Source organism: Epinephelus lanceolatus, chromosome 18 (genome assembly GCF_041903045.1).
Source record: "Epinephelus lanceolatus isolate andai-2023 chromosome 18, ASM4190304v1, whole genome shotgun sequence".
Lineage (NCBI taxonomy): Eukaryota > Metazoa > Chordata > Actinopteri > Perciformes > Serranidae > Epinephelus > Epinephelus lanceolatus.
Genome location: NC_135751.1, coordinates 39841863 through 39867468, shown reverse-complemented (window position 1 = coordinate 39867468; position 25606 = coordinate 39841863). Strand labels below are relative to the sequence as shown.

Here is a 25606-nt window from a genome sequence, read left to right as displayed (position 1 = left end):
CTATACATTTGTGGATAGTTTAGAGTGACAGTTTAGAGTTAGTTTAGGAGTTAATTGCATATTTTTCAAGCCAAGGAAACAAATGGGACCGTTTCCAATACATTAAGACATAAATGTTTTGTATTTGCTCCATCTCTTGTTACTGTATTTCTTATTACTACGTAGCATTAGCAGCTGGCTTTGGAAAAACAACAGCAAAGATTAACCGAGTGGCTAATGTTAAACACAATACGTTAATTGGCAGTTGTCAGATAAGAACTCACTCGACAGCGAAGACGTAGACGTGGATGGACAGAGTCATCCAACCAGGTGACTCTTCTGTTGATCTGAGCAGAAGACTGACAAGATAAAGGGAGGAGGTGTGTGCTTAATGGTAAATAAGGACTGGTGAGACAATATGAATGGGAGGTGCTGTCCTGTTCCTGCTCGCCCTGCGCCACAAGGAGAATAAACACCCTATCACTGCCGTACACCATGCAGAGATGGTTGCAGAGCAGCGTTGCCTATGTGCAGTATGGGAGGGGTGACCATGCTGTTGTTTTGTTGAGGTTGAGATATATAAACATACTTCAATAGAATATAGTAACTCTGAATGTCCATCAACCATCCTGGACGTGGAGCATCGTGTTTCAGCCAGCATCTCGTAATGGCCTTTTGACATGCCAGTGTAAGGATTTTTTTGTGGGTCCCTTTAAATTGTGTAACCTAGAATTCCCTCAAGGATCAGAATAACATGACCAAAATATATGGGAGTGTTCGGCATTCACCTGCCTGCAGAGTCTCCAGCAGTGCTGTTCACCTAATTATTTGTATTTCGTGTGTTGTGATAAGAAGTCAGAGCCATCTTTTAAGAGTTGGTTGAGGTTTGCTGCATGCCACAGATGGAGTGCCTCTCATCCCGTGGCAGATTAATATTCAGACCTGCTTCCCATTTCGATTTCTCCCATTACACTTTTATAAACTCCTGTACAGTTTGGAGGCTATTTCGGAGGGGGTGTTATCACATCGATACCCTCTTCTGAAATTCCTATTTTGATTTCTTTATTCTAAAAGTGTCCTAGCTGAGTATATCTTAAGTCCTCATAACTGATTTTAAAGTAATTTAGTTCTTCATTACACTACCTTTGAATGAGCACAGATTCAGTTGTACAAATGTATGAAACAACCTTTAAAAGGCATAGTCTGGATCTTTTGAAGTGGGGTTGTATGAGGTATTTATCCATATTTAGTGTATTTCCTAGGGATGCATGATATTGGATATTTTGCCGATATATAACAGCTCATTTGGCCGATAAATGATACCAACATCGATATATCTACTTATTTCTCTACCTAATTTTAGTGATTACCATCATATTATGCATGTATGCTCTTATCGTGACGGCCCGCCAGCAGATGGAGACATGAAATATGATACTTTTCAATGTATGTAATATTCATCAATTGTGCAAATTACAAAAAAGCATATTGGTCCATTAATTTTAAAGCTAATTTTGGCTGATACAGGCTTTAAATGTGCCGATGTTATCGTGAATGAATCCGCTTTTACATCTGGAACCTCCCTTGTGACGTCGACGCCAGCAGGATTCGAACCCTGGACCTTCCACGTGGAAAACGAGTGCTCTAACCTAATCTAATTTCCTACAGTAGATGGTGGGCAGCACACTCCCAGTTTGGTGAAGCAGGCAGGAGTACCGCCACAGAAGCTCAGCAATGTACTGCTGTGGACAGGTTCAGTAGCAAAACATATTTCAGCCACTTCAAAAAGGGCCTACCTAAAAAAAAAATCAATAAAAAAAATCAATATCAGTCTAAGTGGACTCTGCATTGAGAATATTTTCACCACTTCACCTCGTCATCAGACAGCCCTTTCCTTTGGTGCTGCACTTTCTCATCCGTACATATTGTTATTCAAAATCACAGCTGTGCCGTGCACTCTATCACCGCAGGTCAGCTGTTTGGGTCAGAAAGTGCTGTTGCTCCATACGAGTGAAACAAAACTTCACTTTTCTCAAGATCTCAAGGATGGTGCGTGCTGGTGTTTTTCCAGGCTGTTCAAACAAAGAAATGAAAACAGCTGTGGCGAGTAACACTGAATATAGACACCAACACTCTGCCCGCAAGACTGAGACAACTCAGTGCTTGCAGTGAACGTTTTTCTCAAAAAGAATTATGTAAAACCACCACCAAATCAGTGAGAGAGTAACTTGCTGAGGAGCACTGCTGTACCAAACCATCAGGTAAATTAGGCTTAATACATACAAATAAATGAGACTTGCCAGACAATGAGTAAAGTGTGGAGCGCTGGCATCCTCTGATTCAGATCCTGAAGTGTTGTAACCAAGTCCCTCTCATGGCAGCAGGAGCTCTCTGGGTCTGTGAGCATGTGTTTACATATTACACAGTCAGCTTCTGCTCTTTCTCAGCCTCCAGTTTCCACAGAAGTTCCCCATCCTCTGTTTTTTCAGCCCGTTCAGTGTCCCTCTGCAAAAATGTTTCCTTTGAATACTCTGGTTCACAAAGGTATCGGTTTGTCTCCATAGGAATGTCATTTTGTCATCACTGTTATTTTCTCTTCTTGTATTTGTCGTCTCTTTTGTAAACTGCTAAAAGTCAGGCCCAAACATGAAAAACATCACTGCTTTAAGAGCCTTTGTACGAGATATAATAAACCATAATTTCTTCTCTGATATGTATTTTATAGTGCTGTTAGAACACCAACAAAATTACCCAGTTTTTACGGTATAGTAGGAGCGTGTGATGTCATCTCATTAACGATAATGCCGGTATAATTTTTAGTAAGATATGAAAAATTCGTATGATACTTGCGATATTTTGACTTGGTGACATATTGACGTCACACTGTTACCCACGGCAACAGCAAGCATGGCTTACAAAATTATTACAGACTCCTTGGTGGTCCCAAAAAGAGGAGCAGCTTCAGTAGTGTAGACTAAACTGTGGCGTCCTGAATGTTTTACTTCTCTTAGCGCTCAGAGGGAACTCATTCAGCGGCTCCTCTGGCAGCAGCACAGCGTCTCTCCCTCTCCTCTCTGATTCTGTCACAAACCTTTGGTGATGGAGGTGGCCTGGCCGACCGCACCAAACCCAGGCCTGCGGGAGAAGGGGGCCTGGGAGCCGCCAGCCCTCCCTCTTCATAATAGATGGATTAGCAACCATTTTACTTCTGACAATAAATAGTTTCCATCCTAGACTTGTATGGCTTTTTAAATTGTTTTATTTAAGGTGTAAAAAGAAGAGAGAAAATGATGCGGTGATATCATACCGTCACCGCATCCCCCCCACAATAATACCGTGATATTGATTTTAGGCCATACCGCCCAGCCCTAGTTTCTGCTAACACCTATCAGGTAATGTTATCTAGCTCCCCTCCTGCTGATGTCATCATTAGTGTGTCATTCACTGTGTAGCATTTTCAGGGAAACAGCAGGGTGCATCTTGGCGGTTTGATAGTGAATTTGCTGCGTCCCAAAGGTGTCCAGGGAAGATATCTGTTTGTCAGGACGAGGGGATGCTGTCTCAAGCCCTGCTTTTCAGCCTGCACAAAACTGATATGACGCAACAGAAGAACATTGGCCATGTCATCAGTAAATGTCACCTTACCGCCGTTAGGTTGATGGCAATCAACTATGCTAATATCTGTCATTAGCTCATATTATTCTGCCATCATATTTACTACTTTGTTCTTGTTTGTGTCCGTCCACAGGTTGGTGTCGACTGTGCACGCTCTGATCGTGGGGTTGTTCTGTCTGTACATCCTGTGGTTCGATGATGAGGTCAACGCCAACCCTGTCTGGTAAGAGGAACAGAAAACAAATGCATAAACAAAACATCCAGCAACACTGCAATACAATGAAATGAGACAGGGAAATAATATGTGACATGCAAACAAATAAAACCCTCAGAAACACAAAAGCAGTGATTCTGTATACGTGTTGGAAAGGACAAAAAACCCTGACACATTATGCCTTGTCACTTTGGCAGGCTAAAAAAAAAATGTGTGAATGCTTTAGGCACTTTTAGGAGAAACCTGTCTTCTCACATCTGCCTTTTCAGACCGGCAGCCATGACTAGCTCACAGGGGAAGGGAGGAAACAGATGAAGGGATGAAGATGGGAGGTGGGAGGTAGTGAAGGATCGTCAGGGCTGGTAGTTAATACCTTTGGAGAGATGACGATGGCATTCCCTTCATCGGAATGAAAGAGAGAAGGGGAGAGGACGGATCTAATGTGTCAGCGGCGTCTCGGGGGAGTTGTAGATTCAGTGGATTTAGCCTTTGATTATTGTCTTTACTGTCTTCTCTCTGTCTCTGTCTCCCGCTCTCTCTCCGCTACTGCTGACTGTGTTATTTGCATCAATGAGCCCTGAAAAAAAGAGAAATGGTAATTTCCCTTATTTCTTTCTCCTCTCCAATATCTCAATCAGTCTTTTAAACATTTCTCCTCAGTCTTTATTTCACTCACTTCTCCCCCATATTCTTACAACACTCTTTCCTTCCTTATTTCTCTTTTCCTTTTCCCTCTGTTTCGCTTCCCCTCTGCCTCTCAGACTAGAATCCCTCCAACAAGGCTCCTTTTCATAGCAGACAACAGCAGCCTTCTCGCCCCCCTCTCTGTCTCTTCATGTGGACCCCCCCCACACACACACACACACACACACCACCAGCCCTCCATGCAGCCTCCCCCTGCCTCTAGCTGTCCGTTGTACCCCACATCTCAGGCTGTCGAATCAATGCAGTACACCTCCCTCGCTTTCATTGTCTCTGCGTCGGCCCCGGCCAGCATCGCTGATGGAGTGAAAAACGGGAGAAAGGAGAAAGCGGGGGGTGGATGGGTGGTTGAGTAGGGGGGGGTGAATCATAGGGGCTCTCTCCCTCCTCCTGATGCTGCAGATCTTCATCTGCTCAGTGTTCAGGTGCTGAGTATCTTACTCCTCCTCCCCAAAGCTCTTTGTCTTAACATGTTAGTTTTAATGCAGTTTATTCTGTCATAGAATTTCCTTCAGCCTGAAGGAGGAAAATCTAATTTATTTATTAGTGGAAATAGTTAAGTGCCCGTTTTAAACATGTCTGTTCAGAACTGGACGATTGCTTGGCCTGTGGTGTTGCTGCTTGCAGCTTTCTCCAGAACCATTCAACACTCAATTTCGAGCTTCTTTGGGTCCTGAGCAACACACCTGTTCCCCAAACACCTACCTTTATTATGATATATTGAACTATTTTGCTATTCTTACTCATTGTACCCCGAAATAGTGTGCAAAAGCCATCTCTGTGTTCAACTTCTAACTGTGTGCGTCTGCATTTACCTGACAGAGACATGCTACTGGTTACGTTGCAGAATCAGATTTTACTCACAAAATGTAACAAATCAAATATGCTGCATTATTATTTATTTAATTATCTAGCATTTTAAAGCTCCACCTTCAACAGACGTTAAGTAAATGTATGTGCTGATAATGTGTCTCTTTTACTCTTCACTTTAACTAAAAATTTGAATGCAGGACTTAAACTGTACTTCTACAGTGTGGCGATACTTGACACTTGTATTATTCAGTTTCCCATCTGTAAAGTCGGACGCTTTTGGGGGTCCGTGAATGCAGCGCAGGCTGAACTTTTAATAAAAAAGCTCAGGCAGCTCTGCATTTAAATAATCAGCTTTTCCATGTTTATCATGGACTGATACTTATGGACGAAGGGGAAGATATGTCGGCTGTGATTGGTTGTTCCGCATCACATGACATGGGGTGCAGGCTGCTGCTTTCCAAAAGTTCAACGCAGTTTATCTCAGGGCTCAGCCGTCGCACCCTGAAAAATAGGCAGTCAGGAACGTGTGTGCACCTCAGCAGTTTCGCTCTGGCGTTTGAGCACACCTGTCTTTCGTCTACATTGAAAACAATGAATTTAAGCGCACAAAAAAGCAGCATGTGTGCTGCCCCTGAGGATTCTTCCTTGACTTTGAGACACACCAAGAGAGTCCTCGCTTTATTATCGTTAGATTTTGGTGTTCCAGTTTGAGCCTTGCAGTTTGCTATGACTGTAGCTCCTTACTTCCTTCTCTCCAGAATCAGAGCGAGGTTTATTGCCAAGAAGGTTTTATGTATTTGTTGTGTACAATACACACACACGAGGAAATATAAAAATAAAGGCAAACTAGCACAAAAGTCAAGAACATAAGTATAGAAAGGGAATATGAAAATGAAAAAAGATACTATAATAATATGTGCCATGTCACTGTTGTATAATGAGTAAGCTGTACAGTTTTGTGCAGGTCTTTGTTCTAATGTTGAATTTCCTAACTGATCCCCTGCACCCACCAGCACCCCGCCGATCCCCGGCAGTATCCTAATGCTATAAAGCTCATCTTATTGCAAGCAGAGTGGTGCAAGCAATAATTCTCCAGTCAATCTGATTGTATTACAGCATCATTAAGACCCATCACACAGCAGCATTGTTCTCTCTCCGCTGCTCTCAATGCAGCCTGAGTGGCCCGAGCCAGACTGTTAAAAACCTGCATTGTGTTCAGCTGCAGCTCGGGCTCTTTCAGTGTGTCACTCTGGCTGCTGGCAGCGCGGGCCTTGGCTGTTATCATAATCCATTCACTTAACAAGCAGCATGTCTGCCTGCCCCACCTCTGCTGCACTTCTTGATTGGCTTATCTTGGACTTGACCTCACATGTGTGTGCAAGACCATCTGAGTAAAGCCAGGGACCAAATTTCAGGGTCGTGTTGAGTTGAGGTCAACTTGGTTTAGATAAAATATTTAACCTAAAACTTTACAATACATTGCAAGACATTAGACAGGGCAGAGCATTTTTTGTCTTGATAAATGCTGCCTGTAAGTTAGAGGGCGTGCATTTGTGATCTGTGATCATGCCTACATTTTGCTTTGTGTTCTGCTCCATTTATGCACAAGTTTCATTCACAAAAAGATTACATAAAAGCTTCAAGACAGATTTCACACCACATAGCTTTGAGTCCTGCTGTCAGAAATCAGCAGACAGAAAAACAGATTGCACATCTGCACCTCCACACCCCGTAAGTAATGTTTTAATGTAGGTGTGTTTCTCCCTCTGATCAGAAATGTGGGCTTTTCTTTTGGACATGCATCTCTACTGCAGCCTTACTAACTGTTTGTGAGTTGGTTTATGTTCAACGCACAAAGGCTGTGTGTCCCAAAAACCACAATTGAGACATATATTCTGAATGTGCTGTGTACTTGTCCAAAAAATGCTTATGAAATCCAAAATATGTCGACATATCCCACATGTCCGAATCAGAAAATGCTGTAAGGCCTAATTCAGAATATTCTGAACAGAATATGCTGTTTACATGAGCTGAATCAAATTCGAAATATTGTCATATTTGAAATAATAGTGTAATATCTGTGCGCACATTTTGTGTAAACATTGTCACCGTCAGACTTTAGCTCCAAGCTGTAAGAAGTCATCAAAGCTCCAAATCAGCCATCAATGGGTGTGTCTCACAGTCCAAAGATTTAACCACGTCTCTCTCACGGTTGTCAACGTTCGTCGCAGCAGGTGGCTCAAAACCACACACTGTAAAGCAGCCTTAAAGCCATAGCTTAGCTGGGAGGCAGCCGAGGGAACGTAACATCACCGAGATGAATGAGAGAGTAGAATACAGCATGTTACAGGTGATGTAACACTGAACAACCTGCATTAACACTAATGCCTGCCATACACTGGAAGGCTTTGAAAGACTAAAGTCTGACACCCTCTCACATCATAAAACAGTGCAAGTTTGTAGTCACACAGTGTAAGATTTTGCAAAGACTGGGGGTCCTGCAGGGTCAGTATTAACAAGATTAAAACTAGATTCCTTTTGAGATAATTTCCCATCCTGCTCCTGGTGGAAAATGTTGCACCAAACTCCCATAAAGAACTATGACATTTTAACAATTCCTTACTTGTCCGCAAAAATGCACAACTCTAGAAACACAAGATAAAAGACGTCACATGTCGGCAGTTTTTTAGTCAATTCGGCATCAATATCATCCATAAAGATAAACTGTATTTTTGTACAAACTTTAAATTTGTGCTGGTTGGTTTCTCCTCCTTTTCCATACAAAGGAACCGAGACTTGTTCATGTTCATGTGCCTCCCCAGAGTCCCCTCCATGGCTGCATCCAGAGCCCCTTTTACACTGCCAGATTTTCGGCGAAGCTGCTGATGAATTGTGGGAGGAGCTGTTGATGACACTGCACGTGCGACCCACTGGCAGTGGATAAACAGGAAACAGCTGATAGCAGGATTTAGCGAGCAGCTAGTAGCAAGAGGGAAACACAAACCTGACAGACACTGTAAAGATGAGCAACTGGGGAGACAAGGAATTGCGCGCCCTCCTTGTCCTCGCAAACGAAGAGGCCATTAACAATCAGATGACGGGGACGGTGAAGAACGGGCCGACTTACGAGAGAATCACAGAAGGACTGACCAGCCGCGGCTTCCCTCCCACGCCACTGTTTACGTCACATGCTGAGCTACACGTTTTGTTACTTGCTCACGCCCCCATTGCCCTGAAAAAGGCACATTCTGTATAAACAAAAGTAGGTAGGCGGCACTTTGCTGCACTCCCCGATTTTGTTTTTATACTGCCAATGCTGAAAAAAGACTGATTGGGCTTTCCTGCAAATTTGCACAATTCCTATCTAAAAAGGACTCAAATGTCCACCCTCTGGACTTTGGACTGAGCCCTCGGGGACTTCAGTTGTATGTTCTGTGACATGTTCACCGTCTTCACGCAAAGTCTGCGAGGGCAGAGTTCACAAAGCCACTTGACAGTTTCACTCGTTGCATTTTTAACATATTTAAACACGAATTCCTTCAGATTAAGGCATTATAATTCCTAAAGGCCGTAGAATATTATAATTGTCCCCCTGCTGAGAAAAAATGACTCCTGGACCACGTTTTTTTAAACACAAAAAATAGAGTAAATTCAACAACTTTTCCTGAGTCACTGGTGCATGTCACTAAGGATCATGTACAAGTCCTTATTAGTGGTTCTTGCATGAGGACCATTGAGTCAGCACAGTTGTAGCACTTCCTGAGTAAAAGGGCTCCACATATTTCTTCAGGCCAAATTCCAGTCAGTTAGCCATACATAGAGAGAGGAGCATAGGTTTCCTGTACATTAAATTAAGTGCAGCTGGATCTCACTGATGTTATTATCATTAAGCCTTTGGACTGTGTGGTGGCAGCCCTGCAGACTCTCTGACTATCACACTATCTGATAGGTGGGCTGTTATCCAGTCTTGTATTTGCCTGCTGCATCTCTAAGTGCAGCGGTAAAGTGATACGACTGATCAGTTAACAGGAGGAGCTATCTCTTGTGAAACAGACATTAGATTTGGGTTGTTAAACTTGTTTAATTCGATTAATTTGATTGATTTGATCAAGGTTTGTATTAGGACTGCCCAGTAGACCAACAGTCGTCATCAGGGTCCATCAGTGGACTAGTCTTCTGCATGTTTCTGATATGAATGTAATGATTAAATGATATATTTTGGTGGTTTGAGTTGAAGGTGTGAGAAAGAATAGTATCAGTAACATTGTTAACACTGTGCTACATTACAGAGAAATACAAACCGTACTAATGAACCTTCATTAATATAGGCCTATATTTTATCTCCAAGTGCACGTCACACACTGAGCGAGCCGCCTGTTAATGACGCTGTGGGCTAATGGGCATGTAGCTACTTCCATGTTTCACATGATACGTCATGTTTGTAGTCGACCAATGAAGATGAGTTTACATATCACCTTGGGTTCGTCCTTCACCTTCTCAAAATGATCCCACACTTTGGATTTCCTGCCCGACATGTTATTAACTAGCCTGTGGAATAACCGCAGGTACCAGCCCTGGAAATTAACCTGACTCCTGTCTGACTGCTGAGCATGGACACTTCCTGTGTCTGTCCTTTCAAATTAAATTCACACATGGTCCAGTCTTAAAGCGATAATGCGACTAAGCCACCAATGAAATCTTGCCGACTAATGACCTTTCTGGCAATATAACCTTTATTGATAAAATATTTATTTGTAAAAGGATAGAACTTGACAAGTATGTACTTCTCGCTGCACCTTTCCAGATGTGAAATACTTTCATTCTGTTGCATATTGAGTTTGCTATAAATATATTTGCTTGGTGTTCTTGTTTTCTTTTCTGACTTACTTTTTTTCACATGTTAGAAATAAAATCATAAAAATCTAGAGTCTAGATTAGATGATCAGAGAGGAAGAAAGGAAATGTTTCTTTAAAGGAACACTGCAGAATTGTCAGTTACTGTTTTTAAACTGTAAAGCCAGCCACAGATTCACTCTCGTTTGGCGTTTCACCTCATTACATTTGCATTTTTTCTGTGCCGTGTCTCGTGATGCCTGCTGTTTACAGTCTGGCACCTGGTCGCTACCTTTTTATAAAGTCCCGATATCACCTGAGGGCTGTGGAGGTACACACCCAAAAACGTCCTGAACACAGAAAATACAAGCAGAGGGTGGAGTCTCTGCAGAAAAACACACTGCCACACACTGAGAGTGGGTCACAAGTGAGGGTTGAGTTTATACATTGCTTTGTAGGAAAATCCTGTGTAGTATATCTTTAAATTTATTGATAAAATGTTTTTTTAAATGGTGAAGATTCTTCTCTTGTTTTTTTTTTTTTGTTTTTTTTTTTGTTTTGTTCAAAATAAAATCTAAAAATCAAAAAAACAAATCTAAATCTATTAAACTAACTACTAACTACTTATTAAACTTTTGGTAGCTTATGAGAAAAATAAAATCAATTGCTTCGTTTTTAGTCCACAAAATACGTGTTGCTGCAATAATAATGACTGAAGTGAGATGAAGACACTGAAAACTGTATCCTGTTAGATAAAACAGAGGTTGATGAAGTTTTCCTTTGGGGGACAAAAGTTGGATTTCGGACCGAATGCAATGATTGATTGAGCGTCTTGTCTGTCTTCCCCACGTGGAGGCCTCCGACTGACGTAACTGCTCGCGTAACATCTAGCTAGCTAGTAACAGGGACGCTTGTGGATATAAACTTTTCTCCGTAATAATGGCAGACAAATTCGGACCACGGCTTCCACCTCCAGCTGCTCCAACAGGGAAATCAGTTGGCAAAAGAAAGAATATAGCAGAAAAAGCTAACACTAAGAGAGAACTCGATGCTGCAAGAGCCAAAACTCGGGTCAACATCGGCTCTGCTTTCGAGCGATGGCGACGACTGATGCAGCTTCATCCTGAGACAAAAAGGGACGAGATGGTCGCAGAGTTTCTGCTGGACTGGTATTTTCAGTTTGCCTCTAATGTAACATAGGCTATAACGTTATATATGACAACACAGCACAGTTGCTAATGTTACTCCGCACATGCAAACAGTCAGCATATATTCATACATTCGACTTGTACTCTGCCAAAGTGCTGATAGCAAGACGATACAAAGGCAGACGGTGTGCTGAACAATATCAGGTGAAACTTTGGAGGATAAAATTTGACAGTGGTGTGTTCAGGGTCATCTGATGGGTAATGTGAGCTGTTGTACAGTACAGCAAAGGTGTGTGTGTGTTGGGGGGTTCTGTTACACAGACGTTCATCCAGTCATTTGCTACGCGATACGTCGCTCCTGATACCAGGATCGGATATCTGTTGAAGAAGAGACACCTTCATTGTAGTCTCTAACAGATGTTATTTGCAAGGACACCTAACGGTCACCAGAGCAGACACCGCTGATTACTGTTTGTTCACAAACAAACACCACGAGGTTCAAACCTTGTGTGTGTGTGTGTGTGTGGCTGAACTGTGTGTTTGGTCGACATGCTGAATCGTGGCCAAATCGTTGCAGTGACAGTCAGTCACGTTCCACGTATTTATAATGTGAATATCTGGATGTTAAATGTTCATCTGCAGTTTTCTGTAGTGTCTAAGTAGAATGGGACTGTTTGGTGGAAACGGGGCTTTTAGCACCATTACCGTCTAATGGTGTAACTTCATTACTCACTCAGTGACTCAGGGACTGACTCGTATTTATAGGGCTGGCCCATGCTTTGCTGCGGTCCAGCCAAAAAGAGTCAGTCATAAAGATGCTCTAATATGTTGCTCAAAGAGCTGTTTGTCATGTTCTGGACACACAAACAAGCTCAACTTCTTTCACAGCCTCATAGACATGCTGCTCTTTTTAATCAAGACTCTTTATCACTGTAAGCTCATCAACATCAGACGACTATCAGACAATCAGCCTTGAACGAGCTCTCGACGTGATTCATGCTTAGTGTTTTAGTCTACTTACATAAAGTCGTTTGCAGAATTGCATCAGGTTCTCAGTGCAGAAGTAGATTATCGATCAGAGGAGCACAGTGTGAGTGCTCTTTCAGGAATGGTAAGTAGCTTCCCCTCCCGGCTTGTTTGTCTTGTAGTGTTTCAGCTGTGTAGAAAGTTTACCGTGTGTTCTTTGCTCTTCCACAGGGGTGACCCCAGCCTCGTCAAACTAAACGTAGCCATAACCTGTGGTTACCTCCTTTATGGTGAGCTATTTTTGTCTTTGTATTTTTGACTCCTGCTTGTGTACAGTCAATGAGCGCAGTCAGTCAGTGTGCTGTATATGGTGTAAACACAAAGGAGAGAGACTTTAACCTGAAGTGACCTGATTAGAGTTCGAAACACCAGTGCCAGGCGTGACAGCTATAAATGACATCTGGCAATCTGCACTTTGATGTGATCGAAAATCAAAAACTTATTTTACACAATAGAGGGAACAGTGTGAGTCAGACAGTGCCTCTCATGGACTATTTTGTCGAGCCTGGATACTCCACTCAGACTGTTTTTATAAATTAAAGGTTATGACCTCAGTTTAAAGCTGGAGTGCTGAACTTTTGTCGCCCCCTTCTGGCAGTGAGAGTAATTACACAGACACTTTCACAGAATCACATAACGACAAATGAAGCATTGAGAAAACAAGACTAAAAAGCACAGCCACACAGAAAAGACAGTTACTCGTTCTCGTACTCGTCGTCCTCCACTTATCTGGATCTGGGCAGCAGCCTCAGCAAAGAAGCCCAGACAGTCCTTTCCCCAGCCACTTCCGTCAGCTCTTCCGCGGGAACCCCGAGGCGTTCCCAGGCCAGCCGGGCGATGTAATCCCTCCAGCGTGTTCTGGGGCAGCCCCGAGGTCTCCTCCCAGTTGGACATGCCCAAAACACCTCCCAAGGGAGGCGTCCGGGAGGCATCCTTACCAGATGCCCGAACCACCTCAACTGGCTCCTCTCGATGTGGAGGAGCAGCGGCTCTACTCCTAGTCCCTCCCGGATGTCTGAGCTCCTCACCCTATCCCTAAGGCTGAGCCCAGCCACCCTGCGGAGGAAACTCATTTCGGCCGCTTGTACTCGCGATCTCATTCTTTCGGTCACTACCCAGAGCTCGTGACCATAGGTGAGGGTTGGAACGTAGATTGACCGGTAAATTGAGAGCTTCGCTTTCTGGCTAAGCTCCCTCTTCACCACAACGGACCAGTTAAGCGCCTGCATCACTGCTGGCGCCGCCCCAATCCGCCTGTCAATCTCCCGCTCCATCCTACCTTCACTCATGAACAAGATCCTGAGATACTTAAACTCTACCATCTGAGGCAGGACCTCCCCCCCGACCTGGAGTGGGCAATCCACCCTTTTCCGGCTGAGGACCATGGCCTCAGACTTGGAGGTGCTGATTCTCATCCCAGCCGCTTCACACTCAGCTGCGAACCGTCCCAGCGAGAGCTAGAGGTCACTGTTCGATGGAGCTAGGAGGACCACGTCATCCACAAAAAGCAGGGACGAGATCCTCCCATCACCGAACCTGAACCCCTCCACCACTCGGCTGCGCCTAGAAATTCTGTCCATAAAAGTTAAGAACAGAACCGGTGACAAAGGGCAGCCCTGGCGGAGTCCAACCCTCACCGGAAACAGGTCCGACTTACTGCCAGCCACACGAACCAGACTCATGCTCCTTCGGTACAGGGACTGGATGGCCCTTAGCAAGGGGCCACCAACCCCATACTCCCCGAGCACCCCCCACAGGATGCCCCTGGGGACACGGTCGTAAGCCTTCTCCAAATCCACAAAACACATGTGGACTGGTTGGGCAAACTCCCATGCCCCCTCCAGCACCCTGGCGAGGGTAAAGAGCTGGTCCACGGTTCCGCGTCCGGGACGAAAACCACATTGCTCCTCCTCAATCTGAGGTTCAACTATCGACCGGACCCTCTTCTCCAGCACTCTGGAGTAGACCTTACCGGGTAGGCTGAGGAGTGTGATCCCCCTGTAGTTGGAACACACCTCTGGTCCCCTTTCTTGAAAATGGGGACCACCACCCCGGTCTGCCACTCCAGAGGCACTGCCCCTGATGTCCACGCAATGTTGCAGAGGCGTGTCAGACAATAGAAAAGACAATAACACAAAACAAAAGCCAGTCTTGCAAATTTCCAAGTTTCGTTCTGTCTGTTCGACGTAAAACACATCACTTCCTGTGAACCTGCACAGGAAAGCCGCCACAGACACTAAGAGTGTTTTCATACTTGGTCCTTTTCAGCGCCCTAAAAACGGACTCAGAGTGATGACTTATCATTTTCTGCACATATGTGAACACTACAAGAGAACTCAGACCCCTCTGAAGCGAAACGAACCGAGTCCTCAGTGCGGTTCACTTCACCACGTAGGCCTGTAACGGTTGCAAGGACGCAGGACGAGGAGTAGTTAGGTCCACAGAAGATACCTCACGTCTCCAGATGTGGAATGTAGAATACAAGGCTAAGTTTATTTGAGAGCGAGGAGCTTCATAACCGCACTGCAGTGTCACATCAAAGTAAAAACAAAACAACATCAATATATATTATATATAGTGTGTACAGAAAGAGAACTGACTCCCTTTTCTGTCGGTCCACTTTTTGGTGCACTTTCAGAGGACTGAGTTTGGTTCGTTATAAAAGGACAAAATGTGAAAACACCAATCAGCATTGTGTGAACTCGTTTGACAAGGGCTTGTCTGTGATGCTCATGTATACATCCCGCACTCCAGCTTAAATTTTATAGCACATTTTAAGCCTCAAATGTTTTCCTCAATGTCAACGACAGATATTTTTTGTCATGTTAAACTTCTCCTGATCACTGGTGCAGGTGCTGTTCCTTAAAGTCACTCCATTAAAGTTACAAACACCAGAGCAATGCTGGTTATTTAAGACTGAATGCATATTCAGCTGCAGAAGAGGCCGTCTGCACTTTGAGGTGTGAAATTTAAGGTGCACTGATAAAAGAGAAACATATGAAGGGAACAATATGAGTGAGAAAGTGGTGTTCATGCCTTGTTTTGTCTTTCCCTGACTCTGACTGCTTTAGAAATGGAAGGTTATGATAAATGTGTCCACACTTTCTGCTCCTGTATAAATGTTCTCTACATTTCAACCTCTTCTTTGCCTTTAAAGGCAGTTGTGTTTATAATCATCCTCCCAGTCAGTGTGCCATCTCTCTGACCAACCTGTCCCCCTGTCCTCTAGACCTTGTGCTGCTAGCATGTAACTGGAGCACTATGGGAGACAGCTTTTTTGTCTGTCACCACTTGGCGGCGCTCTATGCATATGGATATGTGCTGGTGAGTCAACCACTCCTCAAAACCCGAGTGTGTAACAGGGTGTCTGTTAAAGAGTCTGTAATGTCTTAAATTAATTTACATATGAGCAGTTAAAAGTCATAAAGTCGTCTTAAATTAGAATTTATGAGGTCTTAATAGCAACATTTATCTAATTTTATTTATTCATCTTCAAGTTCTTTGTGTTCAAATAAATCAACCAACTTTTCACTGAAATTAATGTTGTCTTTTTCCAAAGTCTGTGATAAATTTGGATGAAATATTATTTTGTAAAGGTCTTAAAAAGCATTAACTTTAAGTGTCCGATATCTGTAGACATCCTGTACAAACTTCAATAGCAATTAGAGACACTATATTATTTATATAATGTATCTGTGTCATTTAGCGTGACTGTGTGTGTGTGTTTGGTCATTGCAGACACGTGGCGTGCTTCCCTACTTTGCCAACTTTCGCCTCATTTCAGAGTTGTCCACACCTTTTGTGAACCAAAGGTGAGTCAGCCTCACTGGAGACGTATTCCTCTGTTGGTCAACATATCCCAGGATTCAAACCACCCTGTGTTTGACGTATTTTCTACTCCAACATTTCTAATTTGGAGGTTGCATTAGACTTTCTCGTTGTCTGTCGTGTTGACGGACAGGGTCGTAAAAATTCTGTCAAGTGTGTAGGATTTTTTGGGCTGTATTAGCTGAAATGTAATATAACTAGTATGTTTTTCTTAGTGTAAACTCACCTGAAATTAAGAATCATGGAGTTTTCGTTACCTAGAATGAGACGCTTATATCTACATGGGGAGCAGCTTCTTGTTTATGGAGATCGCCATGTTCACCATTAGGGCTGCAACGATTAGTCGACTAATCGATGACTAATCGACTATTAAAATAATCTGTGTCTATTTTAGTAGTCGACTAATCGGTTTAAGTCATTTTTCATAGAAAAGTACTATAAAAGTACCCAAAATACTCTTATTGCAGCTTCTTACGTTCAAATATTGGCAGCTTTACACACTCTCCCATGATGGTGAACTAAAACCCTTTGGCGTGAGTACGAAACAAGACATTAGATGACATCATTATGGGGTTTGGCAGAGACATTTTTCTATATTTTAACACTCGTACTCGTACTCGTCGTCCTCCGCTTATCCGGGTCTGGGTCGTGGGGGCAGCAACTTCAGCAAAGAAGCCCAGACAGTCCTCTCCCCAGCCACTTCCGTCAGCTCTTCCGAGGGAACCCCGAGGCGTTCCCAGGCCAGCCGGGCGATGTAATCCCTCGTGTCCTGGGGCAGCCCCGAGGTCTCCTCCTGGTTGGACATGCCCGAAACACCTCCCAAGGGAGGCGTCCGGAAGGCACCCTTACCAGATGCCTGAACCACCTCAACTGGCTCCTTTCGATGTGGAGGAGCAGTGGCTCTACTCCGAGCCAAGATCCCGAGATACTTAAACTCTTCCACCTGAGGCAGGACACAATCGTTGGAGTAGTCCGTTTGTTTCAGAGAGGAAGAGATGTTTGCGAACAGTTCAGCTCCCACTAACTGTTTAGATTGATCCATACTGTGTGATACTGTGATCCATGCAGTCAGTTTTTGAACAGGCTGCTCTAAGTCAAGCCAATAAGATCATCAGTGACTCTTCTCATCATAATCAATGAGATTATGACGATTTGCTGACTGATGATATTTTTATTTATTTATCTTTTTGTGTTTCTTAGTGCTACGTTGGGTATAATGTTGATTTGGCTGTGTACTATGCTGCAGTATGGGTGACAATAAAGTTAATCTTGATCTTAAACCCTCCTGAACAATGAACGCTGAAGGAATTCTAAGTTTCTAAGAAGTTTCAGCTGGTTGCAATTTGCAATCCTCACCACTAGATGCCACTAAATCCCCCTAAACCTTACACACTGATCCTTTAAATGTGGATATGGCCTGAACTTTGAACATTCCAGTCAGATGTCAGATTTCTCTGTCGTTGCTCAGAAAATATTTAGTTAATGCGACCTCTGTTCTTCTCCCTCCAGGTGGTTCTTCGAGGCGTTAAAGTACCCCCGCTCACATCGGCTGGTGGTGCTAAACGGCGTCGCCATGGCGGTGGTGTTCTTCCTGGTACGCACCGCCGTCATGCCATCTTACTGGGCCAGTGTATTCGCCACCTTTGGCACTCCAGAATTTGAGCGGCTGGGCTTGGGTGCCCAGGTGGCCTGGATCACCTCCTGCATCGCCCTGGACATCTTGAACCTTATCTGGATGTATAAGATCACCCGTGGCTGCTACAAGGTCCTGACCGGGAGGGGAGGACGAAAGGTCAAGGAGGCAGCAGAGAAGGAGTCTTCCCCAGACGGGAAGCATGTCAACAACCACACAGACTAAAGAGATGTAGAGCAAAGGATAAGTAGACATGGACATGAGCAGGGAGGGAGGCTGGACATCCAGGAACCTCACAGCCTCTCTCGGCTGCTACAGCCTCAGCGTCCCTCCCTCCAATCCCCAATCTCAGCCCTTGATCTCCTTGTAGTTGGCTAGTGGACCGGGCTAGTCCTCAGGTCCTGACCCCAACACGAGACAAAGAGACTGCTCTTTGACTCGCACAAGTACCAGCCTTCGCAGCCTCAGTGTTAGCCTGCTGGGCGATAGCTTTTGGTCGCAGACAACAAGGTAGAGCTCACAAGCACACTTTTAACTCCGTCTGTCACTCGCCTCTTTCGCCCCCACCGCCATTCCTGTCCCATCTCCCCTCAGTCTCCTCTCACGCTCAACTTCAGCCAAAGCCCAATCCTCTGAAGTGCCTGTGAAAGACAGGAAAGCAATAATTGTGGAGGAATAAGATCACAAAGTCTAACAGAGCTACACCCCTTCAGAAGACAACCATCTCTCGCTCTCGCTACTGCTCCCGAACGACCGGAGGCTTCTCCTGTCGTTCGCACTCCGTCCACACCCGAAGAGGCGTGGCGCACAGAGCGACGCCCTCCCCCATCAGATCCATACAGTGTTTGTGAATCTATAGGGCTCTTGTCTTAAACTCATCAGACCTCACAAAGAGACAGAAGAAACACCATAATGCCTCTTCTACAGTATCACCTGCTGTGGCCTCCTTGTAACAAGTGGCGCCTGCCTATATCACCAGCCATGCCCCTCCAACCTCCTTACAATTTGGATTATATATTAAGAATCTAAATATGCATGCAGGAGAGAGAAAGACCCGCTCTCCAACATCCTTAGCTTGTCACGGGACGATTTTGCCTTTTCAGTATTCATGGTGTTGTTTGTATTGTCTTATTTTACACACACTGATGTCCTTCGCAGTCACATGTCTAATTCAGATCTCATCCATTGCAACCCTCTGCCTCACTGGATAAGGCTCCACTATCCAGCTTGAACGTTTGGTTTTGTTCTACCTCTCCCCCTGCTTTACAAAGACTTCAACCCCGCCATCATGAGTTAATCAACACTTTCTTTGTTCCTCTTTCCACTGTAAAGAGTGATTTTAGCCTTTAACGTGTTATCTGTTGTGATATCACTGGTTCAGAGGAACTCCTCCACGTCTCCTCCGCTTTTTTTTTCCCAGCCAGTGCAGTGAAACAGAGCGGCATCACTTTTCTCGTCAGTGTATCTTTCTAGAGAAACACCCCCAGAGGCTTTTATACTTCCTCTTATCTCCTTTGTTCTCGGTGACTCTGAGAACCTTGGGACGGGAGTGGAAAAAGTCCACACACACACACAAACACTTGTGGATGTGTGAACATTTTCCACTCTCCTCCTCAAGTTTGCACAAGCAGAGCGAAGCGTGCAAACTGTACACTGTATTTGGTGCCCTTCTTAAACACTGACATGGTGCTCTTTTGTTTCTGTTGCAGAATGTCAGCAGTAGGAATGCTAGCAATATGACATTTTTCAAAAGTTTCTAATTAATTTGGATGTACCGATCTGTGATAAGAATCTATTGGAATCAGTGTGGCAATCTGCATGTTGTTTGGTTTTCTCTATAAACTGTAAATCATCACTATGGAGCATGGTAAGACAGACATATCTCTGTGATGCCTTAGCGAATAGTCGAGATAGATGAATAACATCTAAATATTAACTGCATTAATCTGTTGCTTAAAGGGGTTTGTCTTCCAAATGATTTTGCCTCTCAGAGCAGACTGACTGCATGAACTTTGATTCCTTTCTCCTCTCCCTGCATGTCTGTACAGTATATACACACACAGTAGCTACCTTCTGCGTACTGTATGGCTAACTCACTAATCATCACCTTCACATTCTCTGTGTGCCACTGGGCATTACTCGGTTTTACAAATTCATTAAGTCTTGTCTTTGTACTCTAATGGCTACATAGCTGAATCATGACAGACAGACAGAGATACAGGAGGATGTTTCAGATTTGTTTTTTGTCACTCTAGAAATTTAGAAAAGACAAGCTGGCGTGTGTACTCCTGTTTCCTTTTCACTTAAAGGAGAACTCCACTGACTCAGCATATCACTCCTATAGAGAGGCGAAGCTCCGCCCCTTCCTGTGTCCCCCATGGGACTTTATTTCAGAAAAAATAGAGTCGTTTTTCTGTAGGCCGACGTGAGTGTAAACATGGCACTGGTACCCTCTTCGAAATGTCTGAGATTTTTCATTTGATTTTAGATTATTGCTGAAAATAAGCTTGGCGCAAAACAAATGTTTATGATACTTAAGCAGGATTTAAACTTGTGCAGCAGAGCCTACAGCGCTGTGAGCATTTATATTTGTGCAGTGTGTCTGTGTCACTCTGCAGTTACACCTCCAAAACACACATTAAACACACATTAAACATGGCTTAATAGAGACAATTTCAAACACAAGTACACAAATCAGCTTCACTATAACTCGCAGCATTCACAGACAAACACTTGTCTTTATCTGGACACATTTTCCCCACAAATACAACATGCTAACGTTATTAGCACAAGCCTATGGTATTTTACAGTGTATTAATTAGCCTAGCAGCTAGCAGACTTTTCCTCTGCTCATATGAAGCCAGGGACAACAGCAACATTTAACAAAGGTAACGTTACAAAATTCAGCTCCATTACAACTCACAAGGTTCACTGACAAAACAACTGTCTTACACTAAACACGTTTTCCAAAAAAATACAACATGCTAACGTTATTAGCACAAGCCTATGGCACTTTACATTGTATAAATTAGCTTAGCAGCTAGCAGAGATTTCCTCTGCTTATATGAAGCCAGGATAAATCACACACAAGACTTAAAATGCTATTTTTGTGGAGGCTTTATTGTCTTCACAATTTATTGTTTCTTATCTGTGAAATTAAAGTAAATAAAAGCGTCGACACAGAGCCTACGCCATAGTTACAGTGTCGATTCACCACAGAAGTATAAATTCCGCCTTACATGTTTTGTTTAGCAAGATGAGCACACCATTTTCATGATTATTGAAGCCTAAATGCCATCGCCGGAGGTAAAAAGCTACCATAAGGCTACTAATGAACTACACTACAGTCGCATGACCTAACGTCGCCACCATAACAAGACTGTACAGCCGTGTTCAGCGCAGCTCGGCGTCATGACGTTCTGTTGTCTCATTTAGCCGCTGTAGCAACTACATTTTTCAAGACACATAGAAGCTTCAGCGTTCACAAGTGGGGTATTTCCTGATGAATTTTATGTTGTAGAACAAAACGTGACCTTATTCCAGACATCTGAACAAAAACTCACTGACTTTGAGACGAGGGAACCAGGAGTTGTAAAATGCTAACTCATTTCAGGGTTGTAGGTCTTTCTCTGCATGGTAGTTAATTGCGAGAGACTTTTTTTTTCCCGTTTGACTCGCTTCATGGGTTACACTTGATTTTAAGGAATTCAGTAGGTCCTTTTGCAAATAGGGATGTCAACTCTTATTCATTATTCAGTTCACTGCTGAGAGTATTTTTGATCGGTTAATTTTGCTCCTCCTCAGCTTACTGCGCTGCACACCTCCAGGGTCTGCAGGTAGCTAGCTCAACTGATTCAGGTTTTTTGTAACTGAGATTTTGGACCGTTGCGTTGGACAGCGGTCTCCATCACCGTCATGAAAACAGTGTGTTCATCCCTCCAGTGGAGTTCAGAGACTGGTAGAATCAATGCCAAGGTGCGTTGAAGCTGTTCTGGTGGTACGTGGAGGCCCAGCACCTTCTTACGACACTTCATGTTGGTCGGTGGAGTTCCCCTTTAAGTCTTAGCAGTTGGATGGATGATTAGAGTAGTCTGGTGGTGTTTTCACTGTGGATCTCTAAAGCACACTCCCTGTGGAGCAACGACTCAGCGACCTCCCGCATCTCTGTCTGTCACCACCGAGGAGGGGCTACAGTATCTTGTGCCTTTTACACAAATAGTAGTGGGTGTGATGCAGTCAGATTTGGATCAGCATGACTTTCTAATGTAATCCCCAGTGATTATCTCCTCTGTATTCCACATGTATCCTCTCTGTATATATTTTTATAATCTGCCTGCACAATGATTAATCCGGCCAAGTATAATCCAAAGCTGATCCTGTCGGAGGCCTGTTTTGTGTTGTGCTCTCCTGAATGCAGGAGCATGTCTCTATGAATGTTGTGATGGGTGACTTAGTGGCATTAAGATGAGCTCACAGCGTCCAAGGTGATGAGAATGGAAACTATATTTTTTTGACATAAGCTCTTTAAGATGTATAGTTGGCAGGAAGGCTAACATCTCAATTCTCCGGCCTCCTAAACTCAAAGCTGTGAATAGTTGTAGAATAAAACTGTAATATCGTTCCTAATAATCTGACAACACTGTGGGAGATTTCCTGAGACTGGCCGACGCTGCTTTGAGTTTAGACTGAGACTGCGCTCCGCCGCAGCTCTCGTGCACAAAGTCAAAACTACACACGTTAGAATCACAGTGTGTCGGACAAACTGAGAGTTTTTGTATCTGTCAGGGTTTTCTACAGAATATATTTCAAGACCTGATATTTGTGCTGCGTCTCACACCCTGGGGCTGTTTGGAAAATAGACCGGATGGATTGAATTTGATAAGGCTGCTATTGAAAGGCCGTGATCTGTGTTGTATCAGGTGAGAACGACCACATTGCCTTTGTTTCTTTGGGGAGGCCAACATTCATTATGTTATATAATGAATATATTTACATATATATATTAAAAAGGTATACACAAATGTGTATATATCTGTGATCAAATATTGAAATCAGATGCACACTGTACTAATTAAACCTCTGTTTTGGTCGTGTTTGGTGTTAAATTTGATGAGTTCTTCACAGAGCTGCATCACAACCTGGTACTGAGCACTGTACTCTACCGACGATCGTCTCAAGGTTACACGTGGTACTTGGGCAACTACGATTTTGGCCCCATTTCTGTTTTTCTGAAGTATTTGATTTAAAGTTCGATCCTTGTACGATGAAATAAGATGGATTGAATTCAGTTTCATGACGGTGACAACATTTGTGTAATGATTAAGAACGACTGGAAAAATTGCAAACTCATAAATAACTTGACTTTATTTTTCTTTTGAATGATTTGCCAGTTTGGCTTCTGTTCCTTCCCCTTTGTTTTGTCTGTTTTTATTTTTGTCTTTTAATGCAATGCAATTTCTTGTTATGATCTGTTCATGTTTTTCTGGAGATTTTAATGTGAAACAGCCTACACTACACGCAGGCCTTAGGGTCCTCGTCTGAGCATTACCTTGTGACTCGGATTGTCGTCATCTACAATGACCACTACTAATGATCTTGTAATTGTAGTGCTGAAAGCTGAGACTTACTTGAAAGTGTTGCTCTTCAATAAAGTTGAAGACGAGAGAAAATCATTGTTGGACTTCATTTTTTTACTTGTGTGTTTATCCTCACTGTGCCCACCTCTGTAGCTGCCTGGATACATTGAGTTTCTGGGTTGTACGTCTCATTTTGTGAACATATCTCAGAAACGCATGGATCAAATTTCTTTAAATGTGGCACAAACGTCCATTTGCTTGCAAAGATGAACTGATAAGATTTTGGTGGTCCAAGGTCATGCTGGAACCCAATCACCAGAATAAATGTTGACGTACGTTTTTGCAAACCACTACTTATTATGTAGTTGATACATTTCAACTTTATGTTTCAACACCGCTGTGGTTAAACGTGTGGTTAGGTTTAGGCACAAACACTGCTTGGTTGTGGTTAGGCAAAGGTCATGTTTCGCGGCACCGTCCTGGCAGGAAACACAGCGAGGTCCCAGTAGAAATTAACCACGTATGGTGACGCTATGCTTGTAAAAAAATGCAGCGATGACTGTCACAGAAATAACCACTAATGGTGGCAGTATGTTGGCAGGAAATGCAGCAATACCTTGGTTAAAAAACAGCCACATTTGATGGCACTGTCCTCGCAGGAAATGCAGCAACATCTAGGGAAAAAATAACACTTATGGTGACACTATGCCAGCAGGGAATGCAGCAATGTTTAGGGAAAAAACCAACCACTCATGGTGGCACCATCCTGGCAGGAAATGGAGTGAGGTCTCAGGAAAAAAAAAAAAAAAAAAAGAACCACTTATGTTGGCACTATCCCGGCAGGATACATAGCAATGTCTTGATAAAACACAACCATTTTTCATGGCACTGTCCTGGCAGGAAACACAGTGATGTCTAGGTAAAAAAATAACCACTCATGGTGGCACTATGTCAGCAAAAAATGCAGTGATGTCGCAGTAGAAAACATCCAGTTTTCATGGCACTATCCCCATTGAAATACACAGTGTCAGGACTATTAAAAACACCCACATTTGGTAACGCCTAGGGGTCTTACAAAAAATAACCACGTATGGAGTCACTATGCTATGCAGTGATGTCTTGTTAAAACTAACAACCATTTTCCTGGCACTGTCCTGGCAGGAAATGCAGTGATGTCTGGGTAAAAACGCTACTAATGCTAGCACTATGCTATGACTATTCGCCCCCAGTGAAAACACAGCATCAGGTCAATTAAAAACAACCATGTTTGGTGGCTAAGAGGCCGCTGGAAACACAGCAATGTCTCAGTGGAAAAACAACAGCTTTTCGTGGCACTAACACCAGTGAAGACACAGCGACGGGTCGCTAAAAGCCTAAAAAGCTGCTGGAAATGCAGCAGTGACTCCAAAAAACACAGCTGGTTTTGTTGTTTGTTGGTCTCTTGAATAGTGGTCCACAGCTTGACAGGCGTGCGGCCTAGGTGTCGCACCTAGGGTTGCCACCTTGGATTTGTGAAAAAAAGGGACACTCGACCAAATGTTTGAGGCGGAGGGCTCGGCCATTATTACCAGTTCAGACTGACCAATGAACATGAAATTCGGACATAGGAGACCAGATTTGCCATCATTCCATGTCCTTCTATGTGCCTGTATTTTATATTAATTTTTATATCAATGAAAAAAACAAATCTGTGTGACTAAATTCTTACATTTTTACATGTATCTCAGCATAGCAAGTTGGAAGTTAACATATTCTGCCATATATGAAGAGGGGAGACTCTCTGGAATCTGGCAATATAAGAACCATGATGCTGGGACATTCTCTCACTTCACAGTTGTCCAAAACATGTGGTTTGTGCCAGGCGGACATGATTGCCAGTATTTTTTCATTATTGCAAGAAATTCCATTGACTCATTCACAAGTCAAAAATGTGTTTTAATCTGAAAGAAACATGCAATATTTACATCTAAGATCATAGAAAAATAGTGACCCAAGTGCAATGATGTCCTCCAAGATAATATTTGCCACTTTGATTGCAATAAAAAAAAAATTGGGCACTGGGGGGGGGGGGGGGGGGACATGTCCCCCTCAATGTATATGGTGACTACGGCCCTGTCAGCATGCATAATTAGGCCTCAGTTGTTTGGATGCGCAAAGGTGAAGTGGCTGGTCTTGTCATACAAAGTTTGATGGAGTGTAAACTGGACAATATGGAGATATTTGCATCTTGAAAGCCGGA

General features: G+C 43.5%; 1 protein-coding gene across 1 annotated transcript in view; it reads left to right on the top strand.

Moving 5' to 3' along the window:
• Positions 1-23460, top strand: part of tlcd4b (TLC domain containing 4b) — a 33135-nt gene extending 9675 nt beyond the window's left edge. Inside the window, exons 3-7 of the mRNA XM_033645705.2 lie at positions 3728-3817; positions 12502-12560; positions 15560-15654; positions 16069-16142; positions 17668-23460. Of these exons, the coding sequence (XP_033501596.1) occupies positions 3728-3817; positions 12502-12560; positions 15560-15654; positions 16069-16142; positions 17668-18016 (667 nt within the window). The 3' untranslated portion in view covers positions 18017-23460. The remainder of the gene's footprint in view (positions 1-3727; positions 3818-12501; positions 12561-15559; positions 15655-16068; positions 16143-17667) is intronic.
• Positions 23461-25606: the final 2146 nt, after the last annotated feature.